Source organism: Enoplosus armatus, chromosome 2 (genome assembly GCF_043641665.1).
Source record: "Enoplosus armatus isolate fEnoArm2 chromosome 2, fEnoArm2.hap1, whole genome shotgun sequence".
Classification (NCBI taxonomy): Eukaryota; Metazoa; Chordata; class Actinopteri; order Centrarchiformes; family Enoplosidae; genus Enoplosus; species Enoplosus armatus.
Genome location: NC_092181.1, coordinates 23,048,525 through 23,061,711, shown reverse-complemented (window position 1 = coordinate 23,061,711; position 13,187 = coordinate 23,048,525). Strand labels below are relative to the sequence as shown.

Here is a 13,187-nt window from a genome sequence, read left to right as displayed (position 1 = left end):
ACTCCCTCCTCTCTCTAGATGCTGTGCCACTGACGCGTGCTGCGCTGGTGAGGTTTGCTCTCAGAGTTCAGAGATGCTGCTCCGCTGTCTTCAACGATGTAAGTCCACAACGCTCATCGGCGCTCAGTTTGCTTTTTGCTTCTTGGTGCAAACCTCAACTTTCACAACAAATCAACAGATAAGAACATCAGCTTCTTATCGCTAGGAAGTATTTCAAAATAAGAGGCTTCAGACTTGTACAGGGTTTTGTAACCTTAAAACAGACTCCTGTCATAGCTCTCTGGCTCTGGTCTTCCTCAGTGGAGGTTTAACAGGGAGGAGATCTTTAACAACGAGCCTGAAATATGTGAATTGTTTAGCAGTTATTTGATGTTTTAAGTAACACAAACAGGACATGCCAGGAGCTCTTCAGACCTCTCAGGTCGGCTGTTGTTTTATATCCTCCCAGCTGCTGGAATGTCCTTCTTGAGGACTTGAGATGTGCACAAACCTGCACTTTTATTGTATTGTCTCAGCCATTTGATAGTCTTATGTCTGCATTTTCCTGTGTGCTTGTTGCTGCAGTGAGCGTGAATTGTTTTTTATTTTTATTTTCATTCAAAGCACATTGAGTTTCCCCATGTGTATTAACTGTGCTCTTTTAAATGAAGTTTGCCTCGCCTGGCATGTTCCCATGTGTGATTGTACGTCTGATACCTCTCTGTTCCAGTCTCAGTGTTGGACCAGTTTACTCACAATCGTCAACACACCTTATGATTCACTCACCGCTCTACCAGCACCCAGCCCACAGTTTCTACACGTATGTATTTCTTGTTTATTAACAGCTCTTTTTTATTATTATAATTTTTTTGTGGTAGATTTCATTCTGTATTTTCTGTCTTTCATGTCTGGACTTCAGGAAGCAAAAGATGTTGTGAATTCGATACTTAGCAACGAGCACGGGTTAAACATACAGATCCCACGATTCTTTCAGGAGGTACGTATGTTGTGATGTACACGTGTACACTCGAACCCCTGGATGTTACGTAACAAACTGTTAATATATGTGCGTTTGTGTTTACAGGTGTACCCAGATCAGGCCTTGTTGCTGTTGGTAACGGGGGCTTTAGGTTTGAGAATCCTTGACGCTGCTCTGAGTCCAGCCCTCCCTGTGCTCAATACGTTTAAGGTAATCTCCTGGTTCCTTTCCCCCTCAGTCACATCCTGTTTGTAGACATTTAGTCCAAACACAGTGTCCATGTTCATTATCACCTCCTATACTTCTGTGGCTGAAATAGTATCAGACATCTCATGATAGAAGAAACTTTTACTGTGAGTCATGAAGCTGAAATGAGGATCTCAAAGGTTTTTATCTAACAACATTTCTGTCTCTCAGGAGAACGTGTGGGCTCTCGAGTGGCTGTGGGACAGTTTGTCATCCAGCGCAGAACGCCTCAGCTCCTTCTTACTGGAGGTCACGTGCGAGATGGAAAACACAACAGGTGTGTGTGTGTGTGTGTGTGTGCACGCACAGCAACAAATCCAGCAACAAGTTATTTGCAACATTTTGCGACCTCTAGTGGCATCATGTAGGAACTGCTTCGACCTGCAACCCCACAGCCGTGGCAATTTCAGGATTCGCTTTCAACTTGTTAATCTTTCATTCATATCAGATCAATAATTTAAGCATAGTAAAGCTTATTAATAAATATTTTTGAACCAGGATAATTAAATGACTTCAGTGACTAATAAATTATCAAAATAGTTCCAATAGAGCTGAAACAATTAGTCAATTAGTTCAACAAAATTAAGTAAGCAGTAGCAGTAGAAGAAGCCTGAAAACCAAACAAACATGGATGCCTCACATCCGTTAAAGACCGTTGTTCAGTGTAATTAAACTCAAATATAACGGATGTGGTGATATTTTGTGAATGCACAGTCTTTTAATCCTTAGCACGACCAACTCTGTAATCATACAACCATCTTGACAACATGAAGACAACTTGTTAACATATTAATCTTTCCTATACGATATGATGTGAACACTGTGTCTTTCAGCAGGATGTTTTATTATCTTTTCTTTGTTATAAAACCTGTATTTTGTACAAAGCATGAGGTCATAGTCGTCATGTTTTCATCTACCATGAACGAACGAACTTGCTGCCCTCTGCAGTCAGCAGATTTGCATCACGTCAGCTGTGCACTCGTGGTGTCCATGTGCGTCCTCGTGCATGAGCTGATGAAGAACGAGATACAAATACAACACGTTCATAAAACCAGTTGCCACCAGTGGTCGAAAAACTCTTCACTGTATCTGTGAATGAAGATGAAACGGCTTGTGTGCAGAAACCGTCAACACAGCCACAAAAACATAGCATGTCTTTGTTTCTCTCTTTGTCAGATGGGGATATTATGTTACCCTTTCCTCGCGCCATTGTACCCACTCTGTCTTCTTCAGCAGAGAACTGGGACCAGTGAGTCATATTTAATTCATAACTTGCTGCAACAAAAGCACCACAACCCTTTATTCAAAAATTCAGATTAGAGTTTCTATTTTCCTTTTTTTTTTTTTTTTTTACTGGATTCTAAAAGTTAGCTAAAGGCTGTGGATCTGATCTGTCTTCTTTTCCATGACTTCTCCTGATGTGGTGGTGATCAGCACCTACTGTAAGTTGCTCTGTCTCACGTGGTGATCCTTCACAATGTGTCTTGATTGTTGTGGTGTAGATTTTAACCTTCCGTGTCTTTTCCTCTTGTAGGCAGTCCAGTGGCTGTTAAACTCTCCTCCTCTCATGTGAGGGCCCCGTCGCAGTGTTAGCTGTAAGTCTCACAACTCTCATCAGACGCTCCTTCCTCTGGGTCTTTTTGTTTGTTATTTCAGAATCCACTTTTAAAGGAAAAGTCTGTTATTCTGCTTGTTTGCACAGTGCTGTCTTTTTTTCTTTTTAGCAGTGGCCAATATATATGTTTCTTTCAAAGCAAACTGTAAATGTTGGTACCCTGTGGAGTTCTCACTTAGTAGTTTATTTATTAGCGCAATAATGAGGATAGAAGAGAAAGAAGAGACAATAATTTACAGTGCAGGAGAGGAAGGAAACCCAAGAGGCTTATTCAGAGTCCTCTCTTATTTAAACAAATAAGAAAATTACATTGTTACTCATGAAAAACAAAAAGAAGAAGCAAACCAAACAACACATAGAACAAACAATATCTACATTAAAAAACACACAAGCGGGCATAAAAGAAAAAAGAAAAACCTAGAATAAGTTCATATGTACAGCGAACAGAAACACGTAACCATAATGTTCAAGGGTAGATAAGAGTTTCTTCACCTAGCTGAATATGAATGAATGTCTGACGATAAAATATAAAAATGATGAAAAGTATTTGGAAGATCTTGCTTGCAATTTGTGTATTTAAACATAAACAAGCATGTTTGGAAAGCATTTAACTTCTCTTTCGACAGCAGTGAATATTTTCTACAAAGAGGTGCAGGTGGATCTTGTCTGTTCTGAATTACAAGTCATTTGTTAAGATATGATGGACATGAATGAGTATTTGTCTCTAAAACACATCATGCGAAACCCTGAGGCCTTACAGATGAGTCGAATGCATTACCATCCCGGTAAAACAGCTGCCAAACAGATTTATTTTGCATTGTTTACACCGGATGACTGCCGCTTTCTTCCCTGCCTTTTGCTGGTGCATTGCTCCATTTCATGGCCCATTACCGCCACCAGCTGTCTGTCAGTGGAATAGAGTTGATCTCATCTGTTCGCTTGCATTAGCTTCACATCTACATCAGCAGGAGTGTGTATCATGTCACACGACTCCTCATTTGCTCGTGTTAAACATTGCTCCACAGAAAAACTCCACCAGGCACCTTTAACACAATCTTTTTCTCTTCGCTGATGCTAATTATTAAACCAAAATTAGCGATATTGGGTGATATGGAGCACTGATCCGACACCTGTTTTCTGTTTCCTGTTTCAAATCAGTGTTCCTCTCTGTGTGGAAGTGATTGAGATCGTTATTCTGAGTCCTGTTGTTCACACATCAACATTGTTTTTAAACTATAAAACTAAATGATGTTGTTCTTGAAGGTTTAAACCACACTGTCATAAAGAAAATGAGCTTTTATCTGATGTCAATCGGTCACATCTGGCCGATATCACAAATATGTGAAGTCAATGTTGTCTTTATAACAAAATAAATGACTAATAGTATATTTTTCTCCCCTCAGGGATGATCCTCTCTCGCATTATTAGCTCCATTTGCACATAAAACAACCAAACTGTGAGTGTTACTTGATTCATTTAAAACATTTAATATAAATCCTGTTAAACAGCTTCCAACAGCTGACGTTTGCCGAAATACATTTGTTTTTGTACGTTTTGTTGTAGGGGGGCCTGATTTCATGCTGACGTTCCTGGTCTCTCTTCTAGACCGGCTCGAGTACAGCAGAGAGCTGGAGGAGCGACGGATGAATGTGTGTCGGACTGAGTTTTTACACAGACGTCAGAATGTACCTGGATAGATGGACAGACCAGGTGTCAACAGGTGGATGAAGAGACTTTAAATACAGCCTCAGTGATATTCAGCATTTAATAACATTTATAGAGACACTTTATGCTGCTTCATTCTTTGACTTGATCCGTGTTTGTTCAGTACGCTGATGGTCTAAACTGGAGACAAGTTTAACTTCTGCACTGTGGGATTTTGATGTTATTTTGTTTAATTAATCAATTATGTAATGTTGTTAAATAAATGGAAAAAATGGACTGTTTTATGAACCGCTTTGGCCTCCTTGTCGAAGAAGGAAAATAAAGTGTTGGTTGCTCTGGATTGCTGAATCATTGCTTCATTTTGAATCCCAATGTAAAATATATGACTTTATTAGTAAATATAGACGCGCTATAATCGGCTCATATTTGCATCAATAAAATACATTAAAAACATTAAAGTACAGTGTAAAACAGAAGGAGGCTGTAGCTCTGTCATTGGCTCAGCTGCAGTTTAGAGTTAAAACCGGTGTTGTCTGGAATAGATCACATGGTTTAATTAATAGGTTATTGTTAAAACATACCTGCATTCACTGAGGTTCTGCGAAAACCTGCTGGTTTAACTGAGGTCTAAAGCCACTCTGCAGTACATTAAGATGACATTTCTTGTGCTGCTCAGGTTATAATGCGTTATATCCGTCACCATGTGTATGGTGTCACGAAGTATAAGATGAGCTGAGAAAAATGTTATGTGTAGTTCATGGAAAGTCTAGATACATTCAAGTGCGATAAAGGATAATGTAACTTGTAAGATTAAGCCCCTCTACAGTTTACTGTAGACTAATTGTGCTATTGGAAGGAGACTGAGGGGAGTCTGTTCCGATTCAAATATTTAGACTTTCTTCATGAATTTGTGAAATTAAACGAAACATTTCATCTATCATTTATCTGTACCTGTGCTTGTTTTAAGAGAGCGGTCATGTTAAACTTGGTTTACAGCTGTCATAAACCCTGAGAGAACCAGTCTGAACCCACTTAAACTGCAGCTGAGCTGGTTAAAAGTTAAATGACAGAGCATCAGACCGGACAGTCAAGCATGTTTGTAAAAGTAAATAATTACCAGACCTTGTAGTTGTGGAGATCCACAAACTACAAGCAACAATACGCTGCCTGATCAGTAATCTCAGATCTGTTGTTTTTTAAACTATACAGAGTTCAAACGTGGCTCAATTATCTTAAATTACAAAGAAGTTCACATGTGATTCAGTAACAAGCCTTCATTTTTTCTTTCTTCAACACACTCCAATAAAAAAAAAAGTCCAGTACTTCAACAGTAGAGACTGCCAGCATGTAAAAGTCTTCGGTGCTGGTGAGGCACTAGTGCATTTGTGTCCAGTAATCCAGAGCTACGTGAGCCACAGCATCGGGGAGTAAAATCATGTAAACACACCAACATTTAACACTGCAGATAAAAACATATGTGAGATTCTTGTGTCTGAACATGTTCACAGTGGCAGATTACATAACTCTGCATCAGTAAAAGGGATAGAATAAATCAGTGCATTTGGTTGTAAATATTAGAATAAACTAGTTAATTAGACTAGTTAATTGTTTCTGTTCTTCCAGTGTTTATGCTGCGTACGTATTTCTGTGAAGGTGCACTGAGCAGTACGAGAATCTTAAAACCGGTGGTCCACGTCCTGCGTGGTGCTGTTTGATGAGGTCAGACAGGAAATGCATCACTCTCAGATCGTTCCCGCTGCTGCAGAAGCCTTGCCTGAACAGGAAGTCCTCTTCTTCTGCACCCTCCTTCACTCCAGCAGCGTTTGGACATCGTACAGCAGGATTAAACGTGTACAGCAGGGCCTTGTTGGCCAGTGCAGTCAGGCAGCTCTCCAGGTGCAGCAGGTAGGTGATGCCTCGGCTGATGCCGGTGTGAGGGTCAGCCAGTCTGCTGATCAGAGAGCCGGAGTATGACGGAGAGTGCAGCGTCTTCTGGTCCAGGTCCAACAGGGCCAGATAACGACTGTAGCGAGTCAGAGAGTGAAGAATGCTGGACGACGAGCTGGAGGGTGATCTATGTGACAAAACAGAGTTAATTAGTTAATTATTATTGTCTCAAAACATCGGATGTCATCAACAGTACTGAACAAGGGGAGGTTTTGTGACTTGGTGTAGGAGGGGTCAACTTTGTGCTCCTTCAGGGTTATGCATAACATTAGCATCCATTTGAAGTCGTGGTTCAGTGTGCTCTGTTTTGGTCCTCACCACTAACTCCTGAGAGAAGTATCTAGCTCTTTAGCTGCTCCACTAAGTCCACCTGCTAGTTGATAACTGTCTGTTGTTTGGTGCTCAGCAGGTAGCGTACAGTCGGTTTATCAGAGCTGCCTGCTGCTAGAAATTATGATCAGAGCAGTGAGAGTGAACCAAAACAGCCAAGTTGCTGGCAGGAAAACAAAAACAAAAACATATGACACATACTACTACTTGTGACTACTGTTTCTCCTCCATGACAACGCAGTTTTCCTGTTTTGGTGTATGTTTTTATTTTCTACAACCTTCCCTATTAGGACATGAAGACAACTTAATGTCCACAACGAAGAGGAAAGTCTCAAAAAACACACCGAACATTAGCAGCTTCAACAAACTGGCATTTACTGTGTGGCTATTAGTAGTGTCAAGTATTTGACACTGTGTGTTTACAGTTTACAAAGGACCCAGTCAAATAAGAGGGAGCAACCAAGAGAAGATGACGCAACATAAAAATAGTAATTTTGTAATGACATGGATAAGAAAGAAAGACAGGTAGGCCGCGTGTCATAGAGTACCTGTGTATTCCTATCAGTCTCCAGGTGAGCAGGTCGGCCAGTTGAAGCGGAGAGGTCAAACACGGCATCACACCACTTCCATCAGGACCAGGAGCAGGCACGAAGAGACTCAGGGCGTCCACATGTTTTCTGACCAAACTCTCGTCTCCTCCGATGACAACCAGCGGCCGGCCGCTCAGGAGACAAAACACGGCATGCTGGGAGAACGAGTTATGCTTGAGGAACCTGAGGGCTCTGAGTCCAGCCTTCCTTCTCCTCCTCTTATCGGAGGGGGCGCTGCGGATAGCGCTGAGGATATTTTGGGTGGGAGAGGGCGGGTCTGAGAAGCTGGTGCAGTCGGACGCCTCGTCGACGCTCAGCAGCCTGAGAGGAGCGCGGGGCGGAGACCACCGGTCAACCTCAGACAGGGTAACAGGCGGGGCAAAGTTCACATGAAGGTCAGGCACCGCCTGCTGGACTTCAGACCACCGAGGCGTCGACTCCACTGCTTCTTCAACTAATAAACAGTAATAACAGTTTCATCACTTGTTTAAAGATATTTCTGGTTTATTACAAACTGGTCTGACTTCCTGGTTCAACTATGACCTAACGTCCTGCAATGAGGTAATATTATCAATATTCTGGTGCACTCTCCAAATGAAGTGGTTTAGATAATCTGACTTATTTACAACCTAACTGTCTGCTTTCCCCATCGGATGAAGCTTTGATGGCGTGTTCACAGCTCTCAGCAATGAATTTGGTGATCATAACTGCAATAACTAATAGAAACAATGTCCAAGTTGTAGTTGTAATAAACTAGTATATATAATAACTGAGTCATTTACTCGTTGTCGTTTAAATGGGGCTTCAGACATGAATACTGTAGCAGATGTGTTACCTTGCAGTAGTTTAGACGTCTTCTCAGGACTGTTGTCTAGATGGACTTGATTGCTCGTCAAACACTCGATGACCTGCTCCTCTGTGATTATAACCTCACCACTGGCAGACTCTTCTCTGTCAACACCACCGCCATCTTCCTGAACAGGCCCTTCACTTTCATCCTCATTCACTAATGTAGCTGCGTTCTTCTCCTCTCTGAGGACTTCGTCAGATTTACACTCTATCAGTACGTCTTCCACGTTGTCAAAGCCGTCACTCAGAGGTTGTTGATCTGCTTCTTCCTCTGTGATGGCGGTGAGGTCTTCGGGGAAGATGGACTCGGTGGTACTCAGCACCTCGATGCTGTCCTCGCTGTTGGCTCGTCTGGCGTACGCTCGCACGCGCCTGGCGCCTGAATCGACTGCAGCTCGCCTGTAAGAGGTGTCCGTCACCCCGAGCGGTGTTTCTGTGGAAGAGAGCGAATGGTCAGCTGGTCCAGTTGTAAGAGAGGCATGTTTACAATACTCTAACATGACTACAGCTCCATTAAATCATATTTTCAATTAATTTTAGAGGAAAAACTCTCATCACAATTTCCCAGAGCCCCAGGAGACATCTTCAAATTGTTTGTTTTGTCCGACCAACAGTACAAAAGCAAAAGATTTACAAAATTTATAATCACATGCAACAAAAAAAAGAAAATTGTATAATTTTACAAGCTGGAACCAGCAATTGTTCTGCAGTTTTGCTCGTCACCTGATGGATTGATGGATAAAAGAAAATACTGCCCGTTAGGGTTGCAATTTATTATTTTCAATATTATTTTTTAAATTGATAGTCTGTAAAAAAAAAAAGACACCATATCCCAGAGCTGAAATCTATACATTTCCCACCACCAGCCCTCTACCCAAAAATATTCAATTTAAATAATAATCTAATTGTTTCGTACCTCTGCTCTCAGATCCAGCAGCAAAGTGCTGCGTCCGATAAGACTTCTCAGTCCCAAGCACTTCAATGCTGTCGCCGCTGCTCACACTTCCTGTCATCTCCGTGGCAACACTGGGGTCAGGGGTCACTGTCCCGGCTTCTCCTGCCTCCAGTTTGATGGGGATCTCCTCCACACAGGAGTAGAATGACTCCAGGCTCATTGGTTCAGATTGAAACACCTCGACGCCGCTCTTCCTCCCCGTCGCCCTCTGCAGCTCTGCCTTAGCGCTCTCTCTCTCGTCCTCGTCTCCGTCCTCCGGCCTCCACAGCTCAAACAGGAAGTTGATGAGCGTGAGCCTCCTGGACAATGAATGTGTGATGCGAGCAGTTCGCAGGACACTCCTGTCGCCACGCAGGCGGCGCTCTGTGTCCGCAAGCTGCTCCTTCATCAGTGACAGGAAGTAGGCGTTGCAAAGCTCCTGCAGAGGCTTCAGACGGCGCTCAGACCTGCAGGAGGTGGAGGTGGAGAGGGAGGGGCAGGGCTCAGGAGGCAATAACGCAGATGGATCAGTGAGGGAGTCAGCTGGATCGTAGGGCAGGAAGTCAGGCTGTTTCAACTTCCTGTTAGGGTAGGAAGTGACCTGGCGGAGGAGGTCTCTATGATTTAAGATTGAATGCTCTACAGCTTCAAGCTCATCTGCTTTTTCTACCACCGCTGTGAATCCATTCGCCGTCCTCGGAAGTTCGGTCTCCTGTAGCAGAGTCAACCGCGCGTACCTGAAACAGTCAGAGAGAGAGTTAGTCAGCGGGCTGACAGACAGTGTTTCACTACCCTCCTCTGGTTCAAAGTTTCAAGTCTGTTTCACCTCTGACCACATCCTGTTTCACATCCAGCATCACTGATGGGCGTGTTTAGAAGAGAGTGCTCTGTTGCACCTGTAACCACACCCAACAGTGATGTCACAGGGTCCTGGAGTACACCTGTATGTCACTGCAGCAAGGTGAGAAGTTAAAAAGATAAACCTAAACAAAGATGAGAATCCAAAACTTCTCTTTGGCATTTCTGTACTGCAAATATACAAATTACACAATCACCAATATAGATAAATCTGTATTAAGTAGCCAGTGGTGGATGCTGATGTATCGGTATTAGTTCCATGTATAGTGTTATTTCATCAAAGTACATCCTGATCTTACTCGAGCTCTTGTAGTTTTCTCTGCAGCTCCATAGAAAACGCTTGTCTGTTTCCGGTCTTGAGGCTGTCGGAGGCCTGAGAGAAGCCCGTCGACAGTTCAGAGAAGTTCTCCATCAGCTTCGCCTGGTCCGAGCACACGTACGCCATGCAGAAAGGACGCACCATACCCCGGGCCTGCAGGTCATACAGGGTCATGTGGTGAACGTACGCAAACGCGTCCTGCGCCGAATCTCCCAGAACCACTTTGGAGTCCTCGCTGAAGTTGAGGCGGGGGCCGTGGGATGCAGGAGGGGCGTGGCCGGGGCCGGACGCCTGGTAGTCCACAGACATGATGCGAACAGAGAAGTGGTTGAGGTCAAATGACCCGACGACTCTGGGGTCATCTGGTATCGTCAGCACAGGTTTTGGTCCCACCTGCAAACATACAGCAGAGGTTTGTAGAGACGCAACACAATATAAACATTCACTGCGGGTCGCAAGTAATTATTATTATTATTATTATTATTATTATGACTCTGAAACAATTACTCGTCTGACACAAAATTAATCAGCGACTATTTTAATAATCGCTTAATTTTTTAAGCATAAACACCAAACGTTCTCTGATTGCAGTTTCTTCAGTGTGAGGATTTGTTGCTTTTCCTGAATCTCTTTGAGGTTTTGAACTGATTATTGGACAAAACAAGACATTTTTCTTACATTTATTTTCTTACATTTTCTGGACAAAACAATTAATGGGGGAGATAAAGTGACTTAATCGATAATGAAAATAATTGTTAGTTGCAACTCTACATTATTCATTTGTCCTATAATAAAACAGAGATGGGAGACACGATCCAGGCACGTTGGTGCCAGGCAGGTAGACCAGGCAGGTAGACCAGGGTGCTGGTTCAAGATGTCTTAAATGCAAAGATTTCTCTGTTTTATATCATGATAAATTAAATATCTTATAGCACATATGTAATTTGTTCTCAGGTTTCTCTCTCTTGCAAAAGAGATCTTTATCTCATTGAGACTTCCTGAATAAACTTCAACTCATGATCGGTTGCGACACCAAGAAGTGAGCTGTAAAATGCAGCAACATAACCACAGGTGTGAAAACAAAAAAAACACAAAAGATGTAAATAAATAAAATATATATTAAGAATTAAATATTCAGAGCACTTATATTAAATAACTACCTTATTATACATATAATAATAACATTATTATTACTGAATCCCAGAAGGTTACACTACAGAACTATGGCAGTACACACCTTATTTTATTGTACCGCGTATCTTTTATTATGTCATGTTATATATCATTATTATTACTCTACACCTCATATCCTATAATTATTATTTATTCTTCACTTTGCACAGGCATGTGAGGAAACTGCACATTTAAAACATTAATTCACATAAAGCACATTTATGTAGCTGGTCTCAGGTATTGTATGGCACAGCTTTCTTATTTGGATTTATTTATTATTTGTTTCTACTTAAGTTTTACTCTCCTCAACTGATTTATATCTGTGTATAACTTTAATCTGTTTTTAAGATTAAGATAAGATTTTCTTTTCTTGGCTCTGTTCTTATCCTTTTGGTATCTTTATCTCATATTTGTGTGCTGCTGTGACATCTAGTACTTCCTGGTATAAAGTCTTTTCTTCCCTCCATACATTTCGCATCATAAAACTCTGAAACTGGAAAGTGAAAGTCTCTTTCAGATAAATTATTCCTAAAACACTTCACCAGTATTACACCAGTTTATCTTATCCAAACTAAAAACACACACCTGCTCTGAGAACTCAGCCACCAGTATGAAGTCTCTGTGAAACTGGGCAGAGGTGGTCCAAGGGTGGGACGGAGGTGAAAGGGGGACAGAAAACTCTTCAGGTAGACCCTCCTGGTCCTCTTCTCCTTCCCCAAACCCGTCAGTGCTGGTGAAGGCCAGCACGTCCGGAGACCCGATCATCTTCAGACAGCGAGGGTTCAACCCATGGAGGTTTGTCGGCTTTGATCTACTCGGCGCCGGACTGATCGAACCGCGTCCCGGTGCCGCTCGGCCTTCAGTCGGTGAGTCAGCTGTTTAGACGGGACGCTCCAACAACAACAACCGGAGAGTTAAAAACTTGTTGCGCAGTTGTCCCCAGTTGTCTCCAGTCATGAAGCGGCAGATATTGAAGCTGTGCCGCATTAAAACTTAAATCATATCCGCTTCCCTTCAACAACAACAGTCTCATAAACAAGCGGCGCTTTAAGGAACAAACGTCCGAGAAAACTTCACGGAGAAGCGAAAGCGCGGAGCCGGCCACACGGTTAGCAAACCTTTGTCCCGGGATTTCTCTTCCTCTTTTTCGTAACTTTCAGCCTAAAGCTTGCGCCTCGGTGTCACGCATTTGACCCGGCAAACTGACCTCCTTACTACACCCATATTTAGCCATGTGACAGACGCCGGGCCGGGGACGCGCCGGTGCCGCTCGCTTCTTCATGAAAAACCAGCCTGGAGGTCCGAAGTCAAGTCCGACACAGTAATGAAGACTTCCGCTCCTCAGTTTCAAAGTAAAACACCCTTTTTTAAACATCCGCTGGAAATGCACCCAATTTATCTAAATATATATGTATATATATATATATATATATATATAAAGTACTACTGCATTTCCCTTATAAATAGTTATTAACCAGGCTAAAGCTAAAGTGAAATTGTACATCAAGGATACACAAATGTCGTCATTTCTAAAACTAAATGGCAAATCTGGAATCTAATCAAATAAATGTGTATTTGAGTTTTTTTATTTGCCCTTGGTTTTGTCATGTTGTTGTTTTGCTCTTATTGTTTTTGTGCAGTTAATTACTGTGGCTTGTGTTACATTGGTTATTATTGTACACTTTTACAAAAAAAATTGTATA

The 13,187-nt window shown here is 42.2% G+C and overlaps 1 protein-coding gene and 1 long non-coding RNA gene across 2 annotated transcripts; one reads left to right on the top strand and one right to left on the bottom strand.

Annotated features, from left to right (window-relative positions):
* Nucleotides 1-2,736: 2,736 nt before the first annotated feature.
* On the top strand, nucleotides 2,737-4,808 carry LOC139302949 (uncharacterized). Its single transcript, XR_011598934.1, has 3 exons — nucleotides 2,737-2,799; nucleotides 4,223-4,275; nucleotides 4,383-4,808. It is a non-coding gene; the product is annotated as an uncharacterized lncRNA (long non-coding RNA).
* Nucleotides 4,809-4,858: 50 nt separating this feature from the next.
* smcr8b (Smith-Magenis syndrome chromosome region, candidate 8b) lies at nucleotides 4,859-12,249 on the bottom strand. Its single transcript, XM_070921701.1, has 6 exons — nucleotides 12,070-12,249; nucleotides 10,292-10,704; nucleotides 9,117-9,871; nucleotides 8,187-8,633; nucleotides 7,310-7,805; nucleotides 4,859-6,558 (listed from the first exon to the last, which is right to left on the bottom strand). Exons 1-6 carry the CDS (start codon nucleotides 12,247-12,249, stop codon nucleotides 6,111-6,113), a joined length of 2,739 nt encoding a protein of 912 aa, XP_070777802.1. The 3' UTR covers nucleotides 4,859-6,110.
* Between the last annotated feature and the right edge of the window lie 938 nt (nucleotides 12,250-13,187).